This window comes from Capricornis sumatraensis, chromosome 8 (assembly GCF_032405125.1).
Source record: "Capricornis sumatraensis isolate serow.1 chromosome 8, serow.2, whole genome shotgun sequence".
Classification (NCBI taxonomy): Eukaryota; Metazoa; Chordata; class Mammalia; order Artiodactyla; family Bovidae; genus Capricornis; species Capricornis sumatraensis.
Window position 1 is genome coordinate 75,324,297 of NC_091076.1, and position 17,925 is coordinate 75,342,221.

At 56.6% G+C, this 17,925-nt stretch overlaps 1 protein-coding gene across 2 annotated transcripts in view; it reads left to right on the forward strand.

Annotated features, from left to right (window-relative positions):
- Positions 1-664: 664 nt before the first annotated feature.
- The window catches only part of SPNS2 (SPNS lysolipid transporter 2, sphingosine-1-phosphate), a 37,577-nt gene continuing 20,316 nt past the window's right edge, over positions 665-17,925 (forward strand). Inside the window, exons 1-2 of one of the 2 annotated variants that reach the window (XM_068978799.1) lie at positions 665-1,049; positions 16,178-16,243. In XM_068978799.1, coding sequence (XP_068834900.1) covers positions 680-1,049; positions 16,178-16,243 — 436 coding nt within the window. In that variant the 5' untranslated portion in view covers positions 665-679. The remainder of the gene's footprint in view (positions 1,050-16,177; positions 16,244-17,925) is intronic. The other variant, XM_068978797.1, reaches the window with a different exon arrangement.

The window sequence follows — 17,925 nt, forward strand, 5'->3', positions numbered from 1 at the left end:
GGACCAAAACCCCCACTGATCATGCTTCTCGGTTCTTACAGTAGCCCTCCCTGAACTGATTAAATCATGGCGGGTGCGTAGCTGCTGGAGCGGTCACGGGCTCTCCCACCCGCGCTCCTGACTTAACCATCTGAGACCCTCTCTCCAAGATGTCCACATGCCCTGAGCTCCAGCACCCGCAACTATCGCCCAGACTCTCCCCTGCGGTAGGGGGTGGAGAGGGACGGCACTGAATGGGCGCCAGGGAGTTCTACTTCCCGCACGCGGGCCCTAGCTCCGTGGTTCCCCACAAACCCCCTCCGGGTCCTTGCCAGCCTCGGCGGCCGCGCGGCTCCGGCATGACTGCGCCCCCGTCGGGCGGGAGGGGCTCTGCGGCCCTGCCCCCTCTCCGCCCCCCGGGGGCAGCACGTGTGGGGCGGGGCTGTGGTCCGAGCCCGGGGCTGATTGGGCGAGGGCCTGGTGGGCGGGGCCGGTCCGCAGCTGTCAGAGCGGCGGCGGCGGCGACCGCGGCGCATCGGGCTGAAACGGTGGCAGTGCTGCAGCCGGGGCCGGAGCGCAGGAGCCAACGGGGCCCGGCCGGGATGGTGCAGCGGCGGCTCCTCGGCGCACACACGCACTGAGTGGGCCCAAGCTGGGCCCCGCGCCCCCCGCGCCCCCCGCCGCCCCGATCCCGGCCGGCATGATGTGCCTGGAATGCGCCTCGGCGGCGGCGGGCGGCGCGGAGGAGGAGGAGGCAGACGCGGAGCGGCGGCGCCGGCGCCGGGGGGCGCAGCGAGGGGCCGGCGGTGGCGGTTGCTGCGGGGCGGGGGCAGCGGGCGCCGCTGGAGTCGCGACCGCCGACGATGAGGTGCAGACGCTGTCGGGCAGCGTGAGACGGGCCCCTTCCGGACCCCCCAGCACCCCCAGCACTCCCGGCTGCGCAGCGGCTGTCAAGGGCCCGGGCGCGCAGCAGCCCAAACCAGCCAGCTTGGGCCGCGGGCGGGGGGCAGCCGCCGCCATCCTCAGCTTGGGCAACGTGCTCAACTACCTGGACAGGTACACCGTAGCAGGTGAGCGAGTGCCCCACCCAGTCCGAGAACCAGGACCCTCTGCCTGGAGGTACCCCGGGGCAGACCCCTATATCCAAGCCTTTCGTGGGGTCCCAAAGGCCTTCGCCTCAGGTACCACTGGGCAAGTGATGCCCCCAAGACCTACTGGTCCAATCCTGGGACCGCCTCCGCACCCCCCGGGCCAGGGGTATGGGGAGTCCCCACCCCTGGAGTAGCCCGCGCATCCTCGCCAGCCCTTGACGTCCCATCCGTTGTCCTCTTCTCCGAGAGTCTCCTTTGCGTCTCTGCTTTCTGGCCTTCGCGACCCCTCCCGCCCCAGCCTCAGATTCCTGGGCCTCTCCTCCCCTTCCCCCAGCCCAGGCTGTCTGTCCGTCGGTAGCCGGTCAGTTCCTTCCTTCCTCCGCCGCCTCCACTCCTCTACGTGCGTGCCGCGAGTGCGCGCGCCCCTTGCGGGTGTGCGCCAGAGGAGACCAAGTGTGTGCTCGCGGGCGGCGCGGATGTGTGTGTGAGCGTGTGAGCGCGTGGCTGACAAAGGCTTGGGGCTGCGGGGAGTGGAGGGAGGGGCGGGGCGGGTCCGCGGCGCCTGGGGACCCAGGATGCGGTTTGCAGCTGGCCCTGGCTAGAGGCCTGAAGACTCTTCCCCCTCTTCTCTGTCGCTTGGGGCCTGGGGTAGGGCGCAGGCCACTGGGGCAGGAGAGGGACTGCCTAGTCCTCTGTGAGCGTCTCCGCGAGCCAGCCTCCTCAGGGAGGGGGTAGGGGTCGATAGAACAACTGAGTTCTCGCCGGGAATCTGCTCCTCTGTGCTTGGTGTGTGACCTTGGGCCGGTCTTAGCTGGTGTTTAGGTCTCTTCTCCGTTCTGAGGTGGTTGATCCTCAGACCCTCGGGATGAAACAGCCTTCTGGAAATTCTAGTCTGCTGGCTCCCCTCCCCCAGTTCTCAGGGGTCTGTGAGCAGGGACTTTTCCCTAAATTGAGCCGCTCCTGGGTGGGAATGGTGCAGCCTTAAGAGAAAAGGACTTGGGCCAGACTTGCATGTGGGGGCTCTCTGCCATAGGAGACTAATGACTGAATCCCTGACATCCTGGCCCGCTGGCCCCAGAACCTGCCTCACCACAGCTTAGTAAAATCTGCAACTACAAAAATGAAAAAAAAAAACAGGGAGAAATTTTGGACAGACTCTCCAGAGAACTTTGTGCCCATGACGAGGGGCACTTCCTGGCCTAAACCATAAAGCATGACGCCACCTGGGCCCCCCTTTCTGGGACTCAGTCTCCCTGTCTGTTGAATGGGGTTTTGTGTCAAGTGGAAGGGAGAACTCTGCTGGGAGAGCAGAGGCTTCTGCTTTCCCCGACTCCCACTTTCAAAATCTTTTATCTCTCTGTTGCTCTCTGGGGGAAGTTGCAAGGGGGTACCCCTGGCACAAGTTTCTGGGGCGAGCTGTCCCCAGGGGACTCTTACTTTGGTCTGGTGAGCTGGAGTAGTCAGCACCATCCAAGCACACCAGCCCATCTCATGCATGTGCCATCCTGTCTGGGACCTGGGAGCTTAGGTGCCACCCAAAAGAGGGGAGAAGTCAGAGAACACGGGTGGGGGGCGGGGGGCGGACCTGCGGGTAGTGCAACATCAACTTCTGTCCACAGATGAGCCAACCAAGGCCTTTGTCCACAATGGCTCAGAGAGGGCACGATAAAACTGGCGTTCCATCTAAATCCATCTACTTGGTTCCCACCCTCTCAGCTGGGCAATGAATGGCCTGCTTCTGGCTCTGTCACACCAACTTGTCTTTTCAGGCCCCAGACCACCCCCCCAACCCCCGGCCCCACCGACCCACACTCTGACATTCTTAGGGAAACCAACTCTGCTTAGTGGCTGAGGTGGGAGGGTGGAATCAAGGAGGGCTGGAACTTATCTGCCCCCACCCCGACGGGGGTCCCAGAGTCAGAATGGGAGAATAAGATAGGAAATTTTTGGTAAATTGGTAACAGGGGGTGGAGCAGTAGGGAGGAAGGTCCTGAAAGCTCTGTGCAAACACTGCCTGAGCTGTGTATTCCCCTTCTGTCCCGCCAGGGAGGGCCGGGAGCTCCTGCTCCACCCTGCCCCCAGCACACAGCACACACAGATTTCCTCTCCGGATAAGCCTGGCTCCCTCCCTCTCTCTTTACTGTCAATTCTCCTACCACCACCCCCTTGTTGCCAAGTTCAGTTTTCAGGAAGATTTACTGTCTCTATGGCAACTACTATGGCTTGATGTGTCTTGGGAGGCAGGGGGCGGTTTGGGGGGATCGCAGGGAAGTGGTCATCTCAGGCTTCAGTCCACCTGTTGCTGACTGTCCAGCTGGGACAGATGAGGCGATGCTGACAGTCCATGGCTTAGTCATCTTGGATATTTGCACTCACCTGATCCCTGAGAACCTCACCATCTGGCCCTGGCTCCCCCATAAAAAAAAATGGGGAGAGTTCCCACACTCTTCCTTTCAATCCATCCTGTGCATTTCTGTTTTCATGGTATAGACCACTGGTCCAAAAGAAATATAAGGCAAACCATGAATATAATTTAACATGTTCTAGGAGCCACATTTAAAAAAGTAAAAAGAATAGATGAAATGAGTGAACAACATTTTATTCCACTCACTGTATCCAACATCATCAACATAGAAGCTCTTGATGGGATAGTTTGCCTACTTTTCATACTGAGTTTCAAAACTCAGTGTATTTTGCATTTATAGCACATGTCAGTTTAGACTAGCTGTATTTCAGGTTCCCAATAGTCATAGTAGCTTGGGGCCACCACGATGGATAACGAAGGTCTAGAGTCTTTGATGCCAGAGTTCATGTCCAGGCTCTTCAAATTCCCAGCTGTGTGACCTTGAGGATGTCGCCTGGGCCTTCCGGGTGATTACTTCCTCCCCTCTACCTCCCAGGGTTCTGGCGTAACTGAGAATGTCTCTTATGCCAGGGACAAGGCCAGACTCCTAGGAGATCTTCACTTTTCCTTGCTCTGCCCAAGCTGTGGCCTGATCATTGTGCCCTCCTATTTCTCGCTTTCTCACAGTTCCTTTTAGGATTCCTTGGCAAATCCCCCCCTTCTTCACCAGGGCTGTTCTCCATCCTGGGAACTCCGGTAGGTTCTGCCTCCATCCTAGCATTCCCAGCGCCACCGCCACAGGGTGATCGAGCTAATTACGGCTTCTTTTTCTCCTCCTCCCCATGAGAACCCCCTGAGGGCAGCAGGCCTCAGAAGCAGGTGAGAAGGGCCAGGCTCCCACTCTGGCTTTTCTTACTGAGCATTGCTTCAGCTGGATGGAACTGAAGTAGCCCAGAAACCACCTCTTAACCCTGCCTTCCACCTCCCTGGGTGGATGGGGACGCAGATGCTGGGAGAGAGCTGGCATTTATCCAAGGTCACATGGTAGGGTGGAGCAGGATCAGAACCCTCCAGTGTGGTCTTCTCTCCAGGGCAGGACAGAGCATGTCCCCCTGCTTCTGACCTGGAAAACTGGAGATTCCGCTGGCCAGAGCGGAAGCCCTCTGGGCAGATGAATTTCAGCTTAGTTTAACAGCAGCAGTTTGAGCTCCCCTAGGGCACACTGCTCCCACTCCCAAGGCCCCTGTCAGCCTGGCAGCCACTCACTCTCCATTCTGAGCCCACTTGTGGCTGCCAGGTCAGGAGAAGGGGTGGAGCCTCTCATTTGAGGGTCCTGAGTCTCACCTTACCAACGCAGCACCATGGTGCCTGAGAAGCCTGTGCCCCTTGCTCTGCCCAAGCTTCCATTCTTCCATCTGTAGAAGAGAAGCAGAGCTGAGGGTGTAGGAGGCAGCATTCTTTCCCTGGAACCAGGCCCAGCAAGAAGGAGTTGGCATGGCCCTGTTCATGGTTGCTGAATGACTATTTGAGAGCTGAGATTCTCCCCTAACTTCTCTGGGGGCACCTGTTCCCTTCCTGAGACCCAGTTTCCTTCCCTTTGATCCAGCCCCTTGGCAGACCAGGCACTTGAAATTGGGTGGAGCAGGGGCTGGTGAGGAGGAGAGGCAGAGCCCTGCCCTGGGGGAGTCTTTTCTGCCAAAGAAGCTGAGACCGGTATCCATGGCAACTGCTCACTAACACAAACCCAGAAGGAGAGAGGAGTACAGGGACCCAGCCTGGAATGCAGGCCTGGCAGGGAATGGGGGCTTCCCCAAACACCTGAGCTGGGTGCAGGAAGGGCTGCCAAGCATGGGCTCTTGGCTCTTTTTCTTTTTTTTTTGTCTGCTTGGTTGAATCTGTCCAGAGCTAACACTTAGGGGAACGGAGGCTCCAGGCCTTCTGCAGTGTCACCTGAGTGTGTAGAAGCCAGGTCAGTCCCCATGCTCCGTGGCTATCTCTGTGGATAAGGATTATCAACGCCACTCCTGCCCTGCCCCCTCAGGTGGCTTTGTTTGATCCCTTGAGTGGGCCCTGCCTTGGTCACCACCAAGTCAGCACTACGTCAGGTCTGCAGGGCAGGGTGTCCCAGGGCCACATTCCAGAATGGCTGTCTAATAGGTCAGTGTCCAGGTGCATTGCTGGGCCAGCCTGGAATGCCAGCACCCCAGTGACTAACCACTAGCAGCCCATTTTCCAGCTCCTTTTTCCTCCTTAGGCACCTTCCGGTTGGATCTGTTGGCACCTCCTTTGTGCCATTGTCCTGTCCGAGAAGTGCCTTGAAACTTACTACCTTGGTTTGGAACTCAGGGCCAGTGACCGGCCCAGCCTGTGCCTTTGTTTCCCCTTTGTGAATGGGGCAGGAAGGCTGCAGAGTATAGCCTGGGCTGAGAGGGAGATTGCGGGGCTTGAGCTGCTCAGAGAGGAGTTTCGTGTCCCTTCCCTGACAGGAAGAGGCTTTTGTTTCTGCCTGGGTGTGAAGTGAAGTTGCTCGGTCATGTTCGACCCTTTGCAATCCTGTGGACTGTAGTTTACCAGGCTTCTCTGTCCATGGAATTTTCCAGGCAAGAGTACGGGAGTGGGTTGCCATTTCCTTCTCCAGGGGATCTTCCCGACCCAGGGATTGAACACAAGTCTCCTGCATTGCAGGCAGGCGCTTTACCGTCTGGGCCACCAGGGAAGCCCTGGGTGTGGGGACCTGAAATCCTGAGGGTAGATGGGGGTTGAGAGCACAGGAGTCAAAGAAGACACTGTCTTGATCCCCAGGCCTGTGGTGCTGGGCTCCCCATGGGCCCTGACGATCTCCTGGGCTGCTCCTGGCTTTGTCAGAGTTGCTGTGTGACATGAGGCAGATCCTGACCCTCTCTGAGCCTTGAATCCACAGTAGAAGATTTTGTTCCTCTTTTTCTGTGGTCAGGGTCTTGCTCCCAAGGGTAGTATGGGGCACGTGACTTGGTCTCAGGGACTCTCGCCTGCTAGACTTCAGCTCTGCCTATATCTCCCTTTCCCAAGATAGCCAGGTCTGTTTCCCTGTTGCTGCAGGGGCCAAACGTAGTTTTTGCTTATGGGCCTCAGTGGTGCCTCTGCCCTCCTTCCTGGAAGTCTTCCCTATGTCCCCTCCACTCTGTCCCACATCCACCATGGCCCCTACCCCTGTTATAGGCTAGCTGTTTCCCTCCAGCCTCAAGGATTGCTGAGCCTGGTCACCTCTGTGACCCCAGTACATGTGAGGGATGGGCATAGGCTTGGCGCTTGTTGGCCGACTATGTGACAGAATTGAGTTGCCCGAGCCTGGCCTGACCCCAAAGCCCATCCTTCTGGGTTGAAGGGGCACTGGTAGGTTTGGATGACCCTGGACCAGGATAGGCCCCTGTGGCCAAGGCTGGGGCTTCTCTTGTGGTGGCCGGTGCTGCCCTTTTGTGCTGACCAGGGCTCACAATGAGCTACAAGCCTCGCGTCTCCAGGAAGGAACTGGGGGCAGTGGTCAGTGTGGTCCCTGTCTGCCCCGCCCGCAGACCTGACAATGGGCTCCCTGGCTCCGTGCTGGGCAGAATGGCTCCTGTACATGCAGGAGAGCACTGGGGTGGTCCTGCCTCTTCTGCAGGTGGGGCGCTGGAGGTGAAGGGCTGGTCCCAGGTCACACTGCCAGGTGGGATGAAGCAGGACACTGGTTCTGGCCCTCTCTTGGTGGTTGAGGGGTGGGTGGAAGGAGCCCTAGGTGAAGATGTGGCTGAGGGCAGAAGCATTTCTTTTAGAGTGAGAAAGAAGCAAGAATGATGCACTAGCCAGTTTGGAGGTTAGCGGTGTGGGCCCCATCTCCTGCCTTGCCCTCAGTTCTCTGCCTCCATGGTGACCTTGCTGGGGTCTTCTCCTCTCCCCCACCCCTCCGTCATGGAGTCTTCATGATCCCTTCCCTACCCAGCATGGACTTGCCAAATGGGATCTCTGACTGCAAGGAGCACAGTTATGCTTTGTAAACTGTAGAGGGCTGTGCCTGGGGTGGGATGTTGTTACTTAGTCACTCACTGTTTGGAGCACCCAGTTGAGAGTGGCTGGTGTGGATGTTGAGAGGGGGCTGGCTGCAGCCTCTTTTCTGGTGTTTTTGGGGGTGAAATGGGGAGCACAGGCCAGATCGGGAAGCTTGGAGGCCAGCTCAGCCTACCTCCCGCCTAGTCTTCTGTGGTCTGTTTCCTTCATCTTCTGAATCTCAGTTTTCCATCTGAGAAGTGGGAGTGGGTGTCGCTGGTCAACCTTACCCTGCTCGCACAGCATACAGGGAGATGGCTGAGGGTTCGTGGGCTTGAGCCACGCCGTTCCGAGGTCTCTTATCTCTCCCCACCCTCTCTCCCCCGATACCTTCTTGGCCTTATCCTGGGTCTGTGTCCACACAGGCCACACCCTCCATGGGTCACAATAAGGGTGTGACCACCTTGTCCCTGGCCTCTGGTGGTCTTGGGAGTCCTTGAGCCAGAACAGGGCCGGAGAGGCTGAGATGGGAAAGGAGTGGCCCTGCAAAGCCCCCAAATTGCTAAGGCTGAGTCCGGTTCCAGGAAAGCCGGCCCCAAATGATAGACCAGAACCACAGGCCAGAGGCCCAGCTGCCTGTCTCCGCCCACTCTGGGCAGAGAGGCTTGGTGGGGAGTAGGGGATGGGGTGGGGTGTTGAGGGAAGGCTCTCTGCTCTCCTCAGGCTGGCAGGGTCTGCAGGCAGGGCTCTGGGTAGGGAGGGGTGCTATGGGTGCTCTTTAAGGGGCCAAGTATGGAGTCTAGGTCTTCTAGGGAGAGGCTGAGACTGTGGGGCTGCGGTCCTATCCTCACGGTCCCTGCAGAGATGACCACTAGGCTGTCCTGACATTGATGATCCAGATTTGTAGGCAGACGTGGGGGGTAGGAGGGAGGGTGTATATAGAACAAACTCAGTTAAGATTTAGGATGGACACAGCAGGGATGTCTAGGGATTCTGGGTCACTCTCAGATGGGCAACCTGGGCCCCAGAATAGAGGCCAGATGCTCCCGGAGGTCACTCAGCTTGTCCCTGGGGGATTGGGGGAGGATCTTGCCCTGTGGACACTCTGGGGCAGGTAGAAGTGAGTGTGCTTGACAGCCCGGGTCCCTGGCTGAGGAACTGCCTTGGTCAGTCCCTTTCGGCTCAGGAAGGAGGGGGTGGGTGCTGGTGGGGCCAAGCTGTGGTTTCTTAGCCTGAGCCATTCAGAGCCAGGTCAGCAGAGCCAGGCCCTCAGGCCCCTATAATTACCGGGGCGGGAGCTACGGCCCAGTATGGTAGCAGGGGTGAGACTTCCAGACTGAGCCAGCTGTGAGGCTTCCAAAGGGGACCAGGGTCCCTCTGAGAGGGACCAGCCAATGGCAAGCAGCACCCACCATCTGCCCCCATTTTGGAGAAAAGAACACTGAGGTGAGGGTTCCCATTCTCCAGAAACTGATCACAGGGCGGGGCTCTTGCCCCATGAGTTAATGATCTGTGATCAGGTTTATAAGGTTTATAACACTTATTGACTACCTACTATGTGCCAGGCACCATTCCAAGCATTTTACAGGATTAACCCATTTAAACTTCACAACAACTATATAAAGCAGATGTTAAAATTTATTCTTGTTATGGTATATAGATATACATATATATATATATGAATATTACTCAGCCACAGAAAAGAACAAAACAATACCATTTACAGCGACATGGATGGGCCTAAAGATTGTTATGCTGAGAGAAATGCATCAGACAGAGAAAGACAACCATCATATGATATCGCTTATATGTGGAATCTAAAAAAAATGGTACAAATGAACTTATTTACAAAATAGAGTTACAGATAAAGAAAACAAACTTATGGTTTGTTACCAAGGGGGAAAGGCAAGGGGAGGGAAAAATTTGGAGATTGGGATTGACATGTATACTCTGCTGCTGCTGCTGCTAAGTCACTTCAGTCGTGTCCGACTCTGTGCGACCCCATAGACGGCAGCCCACCAGGCTTCCCCGTCCCTGGGATTCTCCAGGCAAGAACACTGGAGTAGGTTGCCATTTCCTTCTCCAATGCATGAAAGTGAAAAGTGAAAGTGAAGTCGCGCAGTCATGTCCAACCCTCAGCGACCTCATGGACTGCAGCCTTCCAGGCTCCTCCGTCCATGGGATTTTCCAGGCAAGAGTACTGGAGTGGGGTGCCACTGCCTTCTATACTCTGCTGCTGCTGCTGCTAAGTCGTTTCAGTCGTGTCTGACTCTGTGCGACCTCGGGGACTGCAGCCTACCAGGCTCCTCCGTCCATGGGATTTTAGTATATATAAAATAGGTAACTAAAAAGAACCTACTGTATAGCACAGAAGACTCTATTCAATACTCTATAGTGACCTATATGGGAAAATAATCTAAAAATGAGTGGAGATATATGTATATATATAACTGATTCACTTTGGTATCACTTAGAACTAACACAATATTGTAAATCAAGTATACTGCAATAAAAATTAATTTTAAAAAATTAATCCTTGTTACAGAGGAGGAAACTGGCGCAGAGAAGTTAAATTAGTAGCCTGAGACCACATAGCAGGGAAGCTGGAGAAGTCAGGATTTGAACCCAGAGCCCATGCGCCTAGGAATTCAGCTATGCTGCCTGCTACTCTGAGAGAGGCAAGGGGGACTGCACTGGATGACGAGGCAGAAAGAGACCTTGGGATCGCGTCCCAACCTTGCATCTGAGGCTGGTCTGAACTGGGGGCTCCTGACGTCGGTGTGGATTTCCTCTTACACCGCAGCCTTTTGGAGGACTCAGTGATGTCAGCAGGTTGGGTTCTGGACCTGGCTCCTCTGGGGGTGATTGAGGGGCCAGCAGTGATGAGGAGTCACTGTGAATATCTGTGACCAGCCAGATGGATGAGTCATCCAGCTCTGGGGGTACCTCAAGGTTACAGGCATCTCTTCACTAAGAGCCCCAAAGGAAGGAGCTGGGGTGTGGAAGAACCTTGGTAGGCATGAGCTTGGATCTGGGCCCTGGATGAGGTGGAGATTAACAGGTGGAGATGGACAGCCCAGGAAGAGGGCATGGCTGTGTCAAGGGTTTGGAGGCCTGTGGACCATGATGTGCAAGCCACAGGGGTTCAGACCACCCAGGCCAGTGGTTTCCAGTTAGCTGGACAGTGTGTTAATAGATTCCTGGCTCTCGCTTCTAGACAGGGTGATTGTGCAGATCTGGAGCATGGAGGCCTCAAATGTGAGACGAAGTCTGGGCTGAATTTGGGTGGTAATGCAAAGCCGCTAAACCCTAGTGTGGCAGACACGCTCAATGAGCTAATAATTTGCTTCCACTCTCAGAACAGTGTCTGGCATGTAGTGAGCCCTCAGTGCACATTAACACCCATATTACTGTTGTCATCAGCAGTAGTATTATTCACAAGGGTCCTGGGCCGTGTATTTTGAAGACCCCTAGGTCTCCAGGAGATAGTGAAGGACAGGGAAGCCTGGTGTGCTGCAGTCCATGAAATCGTGAGGAGTTGGACACGACTGAGCAACTGACCAACAACAACTTAGATGACTCTGAGCCCTGGCCAGAGCTGAAACTGCTGGGCCACAGCCTTCGCTCCTTGAGTCCAGAGACTGTGATCTCTGAAACCCCGGCCCAGGACTTAATAAGAAGCTGATAAGTGCTTGTGTGATCAGGCTGCCTGAGGGGTGCTGGGTGGATGGGAGAGGCTAGAGGCAGGGAGTCCAGGGAGGAGATCGGTTGGAGACGAAGAGAGAGAATCCTTGGGACCCATTCATGGGAGGTGAGGGGGTGTCATGGCCGACTCCCAGTGTCTGGCCTGGGGAGTGGACCAGGTGGTGGAGTCGTGGAGTTGGGGTCAAGGTGACTGTGATGCTGAGGGATGAGAAAGCCTGTGGGACTGGGCCACCAGGAGGTGGTTGGCTTCAACCGAGGATGGAAGTGAGGACATTGAGTTGGGAGGGATGAAAATTCTTCTAAGAACTTTAGCTATGGAAATTCCCTGGCAGTCTAGAGGTTAGGACTCAGCACTTTCACTGATGTGGCCTGAGTTCAGTCCCTGGTTGGGGAACTAAAAAAAAAAGAAAAAAAGAACTTCATCTGTGAAGTGTTAGTCGCTCAGTTGTGTCCAACTCTTTGCGACCCCATGGATTGTAGCCCACCAGACTCCTCTGTCCATAGAATTCTGCAGGCAAGGATGCTGGAGTGGATAGCCGTTCCTTTCTCCAGGGGATCTTCCCCACCCAGGGATTGAACCTGGGTATTCTGCATTGCAGGCAGATAGATTGTTTGCCATCTAAGGCACCCTGTGAAGGAGGGAGAGAAAAAGACCCGCTGGTAGTGGGGATGAGGCAGGACTGTTTTTACCACCAGGATCAGCGAGAGGTGAGTGCGTTTGTGGACTCTGCAGGAGGCAGGAGTGAGGGAGGTGCTGACAGCCCAAGGCAAGCCAGTGGCTAACCCAGGGCCAGCTCCCGGGAGGCAGAATGGGCAGCTGGCCTTGGACAAGAGGCGAGCCCCTTGGAGGCTTGAGAGGTGTAATTAGGGTCAATGGGTAAGAAATTCAGGTGCTCCTGCTTCACCAGAATGTGTTTTCTTGGCTCAGGGACAAGGACCCTGTGGACAGAGGACAGTCGTGGCTGTGGATTTGGGGTGACTGCCTGGAGAAGCCTGGATCGGGAGCTGTGGCCATGGGTCGGGGGAGCTGCCTGTGGGATGGAAGCCCCACCTTGCACACCCTGGGCTTGGTGGAATGGGCTGGGTCTGAGCTGTAGGAGGCTGCTCCTAGGCGTGAGGCCCGTCCTGTGACCCACTAAACCTCAGCCTCCAGGAAAGAGGCTAAAAATAAGGCTGTGGTGAAGAAGGGAGGGGGGTTGTGTGGGTCCAAGCCAGCCTGGAGCCCAGAGGAAAATCTGAGACGACCGTCCGGGCTGCTGTGACACACGCTTCCCGTGCCAGCAGCCAGTAGGATCTCATCCGCCTGCGGCAGTGGCCCTTTGCAGGCCTGGAAGAGGGAAAACAACCCAGAAAGTCTTGGGCAGGGCCTGACCTGGAGTCTTACAGCCCACCCGAGGCCTTGTTCCCTGGGGCGGTTTCTCTGACTTTCTGCCTGGAATTCAGGCCTTGGGTCCAAGGCTGGATTGCAGGGGGCTGCTGGGACAGGGGCATTCAAAGCTTCCTATGCCTTGGGGTCTAGACTGCTCAGGAGTTCTCGGGGGCCCTGGATGCCCATCTGGATGCAGTGAAATATTCCTCCCCCTTATGAAGCACTCTGCAGTGGAGGAAGTCAAGGAAGCCTTCCTGGAAGTGGAGGCAAATGCTGGACCTTAAAGTCATGGGTAGGGGAGTGCATCCAGTCAGATGGCTGGGATGTGCCTTGGGGAGGAAGCAAGAATGTTTTGTTTCTTAAAATAATTTTGTTTGTTTAGGGCTGTGCTAGGTCTTCATTGCTGCGTGAGGGCTTTCTCTAGTTGCCGTGAGTGGGGCCTACTCTCTAGTTGTCGTGCACGGACTTCTCATTGCAGTGGCTTCTCTTGCAGCAGAGCTCTCAGGTGCAAGGGCTTCAGTACTTGTGGCATATGGGCTCAGTAGATGTGGTGCACAGGCTTAGTTGCCCTGAGGTTTGTGGACTCTTCCCAGACCAGGGATTGAACCCATGTCCCCTGCATTGGCAGGCAGACTCCCAACCACTGGACCACTAGGGAAGTCCAAGAGTGTTTAGATTTGCTGTGGACACGTGCCGCCTTCGTTGTGACCAGTTTGATATGGGCTCCCTACCAGAAAGTGGGCCTGGGGTTACTGCAGAACCATGCCCTCCTCTGGGCTGTGGGTGGGGACCCAGTACAGGATCCTGAGGGAGTGGTACCCCCCTACCATCTCTCTCTTTTTAAAAAATTTTTAATTGGAAGAAAACTGCTTCACGGTGTTGTTTTGGTTTCCGCTGTACGTCAGTCATATATATCCCCTTCTTCTTCTCCTACTGTCTCTTGGTTCTCCCCATCCTTCTGTTTGCCCAGTGCCTAGATTGTGACAGTCTCTGTCCTGGGTTCTAGAAATGACTTGCTATGGTCCCAGCTCTCAAGGGGCTCATGGTCCATTCGGTGCAGGGGTGGCGGGGAGGCAGGCACCTGTCCATCTGTCTGAGCTTCTCCCCGACAGACAGTCCTGGGGGTTGGCTGTGTGCCCAGCCCTGGGCTGGGGAGGGGGCTGGGCAAGAGCGAACCGTGCAGAAGCCATGGGACAAAAGAATGAGCTTGGGTTTTTGGTAATAGACCTGGTTTCAGACTTGCCCCTGACAAGGTGTGCTGTCTGACAAGCTACGTGATTTCCCGGCGCCTCGGTTTCCTCATATGTAAGCTGGGGATGATAACCCTGGATCATCATGGGTAGGAGGGCTAGAAATACCCCTTGTAGAATCGCACACAGTGCCTGGAACTCAGCAGGAACCAGCAACTAGGGGCTTTTTGCTCCTGGCCACAGGGAGTCCAAGGAGTTCATATCTATGTCCCTGTGTCTTCTCTGTAGAATAAGTTGATCCTAGTGTGACAAGCGCTAAAACAAGAATGGACTTGGGAGAGTGGGGGCCACGCACTTTCCCCCTTTTGGGAGGGGGAGAAATCAAGGGAGACTTCCCAGAAGAGGAGGCATCTAAACTAGTTTTGAAGGAATGGCAAGAATTAATTCAGTCAACAAAATTGCACCAGGGTAAGAAGAGGCAGCAGGTTTAGTTAGGGGGGCCATAGGTAGATTGGGGTGGCTAGAGAAAGGGGGGTAGGGGTTGATGCCCTGAGAAGTGAGGCTGGAGGGTGATGTTGGCAGGGCTGAAGCTACAGCCCCGTGGCCTGATGAAGCCAGGGGAGGCACCAGTGATGGTGATTATGTGAGAGAGGGCTGTGATCAGATCAAAAAGCTACAGGCCCGGGCTCAGGACTGGGAATGGGCTGTGAGGTGGAGAAGTGAGTGTGGGTGGCTCCCCAAACTCAGCCATGCCACCCATAGCCTCTGATGGAACTTGAGGCCTCTGAGTCTGAGTTAGGGGCACCTCGGAGGTCCCACTTGATGGCTCTGCCATCCACAGACCCAGGATTGGCCCCTGGTTTCCGCCTTCGAGGTAAAGTCGCAGCCCGCCCCGGTTATTAAGTCGTTAGCTGGGTCTCACACAGCCTCTTCATTATGGGTAATTATGGTGAATCCTCTCTGGGTATTAACAAGGAGGAGCCCAGCTGCTCTTGACTGACAGGCTGCTAGAACAGGAAATCACAGGGCATCCCAGCCCTGGGTTTTGGGTCGGGGGGACAGTGGCATCTTCTGCAGCACCGGCCACTGGACGGGACCTTCATTCTGTGTTTGGAGATTCCCCTTTCAACCATTTCCCTGTGACTTTGAACTTGTGGCTTAACCTTCTGTGCCTCTGTTTCCTCATCTATCCAGTGGGACGATAGTACCAACCATCCAGGGCTGTGGGAGGGCTAAACTGATAAAGCACTTAACGCTCAGTAATCGGAACCACTGGAGAAGGAATGGAAACGCACTCCAGTTTTCTTGCCTGCAGAATCCCATGGACAGAGGAGCCTGTAGGTGGGCTACAGTCTGTGGGGTCGCAGTGTCGGGCAGAACTGAGCGACTCAACAACAACAAAACGACAGTACGAACCGCCATCATTTTAGATGCCGGCATCAGTGTCATCGTGTTGAATTGTTCTAGGAGTTCCCGGAAGGCAGGCTCTGGTCCCTTCCTCTGTCCCCTGAGTGGGGAGCTCCAGAGAGAGGCCCTGTCTCCCCTCTGCCTTCCCAGTGCAGATGTGCAGTGGTTAGGGGGCTCTGGCCTGTGGTCCGGCCTCCTGTTGTCCTGAGATAAGCTGAGGCAGAGGCCCTGGGGCCTGTCAGGGCGGAGGGTTGTGGTTACCCAGGAGCCCTGGTAGAGGGCTAGGTGAGGTCAGAGGGGGCCAGGACATTGCTGGCCTCCATACATCCAAGGCCCTGTCCATCCACAGCTGTTGATTGTTTCTAATTGGCCTAGCTACCAACCCCGTTGACACTCCTAGTGGGAGTGCAGAGGTGGCTGGAAGTTGGGTGAAGGGCAGACATGGCCTCAAGGGCTCCCATTCCCCCAAGAAAGCAGGCCCGGAGCCCCGCGTGGTTCCCTCTGCATCTTGGCTCCTCATTGGAAAATTGGGGGTCCTATTATACTCCTGAGGACAGCTGAGGGGACGTGTTTGTGCACATGGGCAGGTGAGCAAGTATAAGCATTGCCTGCGTGCTCTCACCACCCTCTCCTTGGTCAGAGGGCTTTCCCTGCAGCTTTCAGAGGCTGCCTATCCACTCTCTGGGGTGTGGGCTTCGGGGTCTCCCCTGAGGGCAGGGTTCACCTCTGGGGTTCCAGCACCTAGTCTGGGGCTGGGCCGCAGGTGGGCAAGAGGCCCAGGCTGGCAGTAGGAGGCTTGGCTGCCCTAGGTGGGCTGAGTGATCATGGAGGGGCCTCGCTTGTCTGCTTCTCGGACCCCACACTGGCTGAGTGCAGGGTTAAACACCGCAGGATGGACGCTTGGCCTCCATGGCCCCCAGTGGCCTGGCTAAACTGGGCAGGGTGGAGTTCTCTAGTTGGGGCCAGGCTGGGCCCGGAGGGGTGGAAAGAGGACTGGGCAGAGGCTGAGGGTCACCTGGCTGGGGCAGAGAGGTGTGGGTGCCCTGGGCTCAGGCGTCTCCAATTATCACCCTCTGTCTTCTCCTCCCAGGTGTTCTTCTGGATATCCAGCAACACTTTGGGGTCAAGGACCGTGGCGCCGGTTTGCTGCAGTCAGGTGAGGCCCATCTCCCATCCTGGTCCCCCCACCTGGCTTTCTACCCGGCGGGGATTCCCTGCCCATCTCTTCCGCGGTCCTGACTTGCTGAAAAGAACGTGAGCTTCGTGTCCAACATCCCACCTTGTCACTCACATAAGGCACCACTTCTCCCAGCCTCTGCTTCTATTCTTGTAAAACAAACAGCACCTGCCCTCAGGGCTGTGGGTAAGAATGTAGGCACCTGGGAATCACCTCTCAGATGCCAAAGGAGGAAATTCTAGCTGGTCAGCCTCGGAGCAGTTTGCAGACCTAGGGCAGAAGCCTGAGAAACCTGGGTCCCAGACGAGACCTGGGTCTGAGGTTCTCTGCCCCTCTCGCCTGGGATCCTGGCCTTGGGACTGATGGGGAGGCAGGGCCCATCCTCCCTGGGCCAGGGCAGCCTGGCAGGTGATTATGCAGTTATTCCAGCCTCTCTGCCCCTCCCTCCAGGGTCCATGTCAACCTTGCACCTGCCCAGTGGCCCTGTTGGACCTGAGCTCCTGGCCCTCCCATGGGCTGTGGCCCTGCTGGCCGCGCCCTCAGCAGGACCCCCAGGCCGGGACAGAGACTCGGAGCAATGTTACATCCTAGGGCTGGTCCTGACCCGGCCCTGACCTTGCTGTGTGGCCGGTTCCCTTGGCTCTGGTTTCCTCGGGCTGTGAGGCCCAGTTAGATGTGGGGGAGAAGGTCTGTGGTCTGCATTCCAGTCTGGGAACCCCGTCCCCTCCCGGGCTCTCTGGGGAGGCAGGGGTGGAGCGAGCTGGCTCCATCCAGGAACCTGCCTGACCTGTCTGGGTGGCATTCCAGCATGCCCAGTGCCAGGCCTCCTTGAGCCACAGCCACTCAGCCAGGCTCCATTTCTCACTTGCCAGGTGGGGTCTTCTGTGCTTAGAGAAAAGGCAGATGAATAGCTCCAGGGTTCAGTCCTAATAGGTGAGAATGGACAGAGCTGGGACTGGGGCAAGTCTGTGGGGCCCAGCTTCTCCTAAGGGCATCCAGATCCCCCCTGCCTCTGCAGACATCACCTCCCAAGCCCCTCTGTGGGCTCCTTGCCCCCTCCCTGCCCTTGCTTGGCCTCCTTTGGCTGGGTCAGAGCAAGTCATCCTGCCCTGGAGCCTGGGACAGGTTCCTCCAGCTTCCTGGGCTCCGGGCAATGCACTGACCAGCACTTACAGCCTGGGAAATGGGGGAGACTGAGGTCAAGCCCGATGGGAGTGTGGGAGGGAGCAGGCTGCCAAGCTGGTGAGGGAAGGGCAGGAGGGAGCCTCGTCGCTCATCCTCCTCCCTCCAGAGCCCCTGAGTCACTGGGGACTCAGCCCAAGCCTCATCCCCTTCCAGGTTGCTGACTGATCTTCCCCCGCTCCCGCCTCCTCCATTCAACCCCCCATTGATGGAGGTCAGGGCCAGGGCATCCACCCAGGGAGAGGGTGCGAGGGCTGCAAGGGTCGTGGCTTTGCCACAGTTATGCCCTGGGCTGTGCCTTTCTTGGTTAAGAGAGAAGTCACGGCAGCCCCTACTTATCCCTGGTCACCTGGCTGGAGGTGGACAGACCATCCACAGCATCGTCGTCTTTGATTCGTCCTCCGCCAAGCTCCCCTTGGTCGCCTTCACTTTCAGGATGGAAGCATAGAGGTCAAGAGAGGGGAAGTGACTTGCTTAAG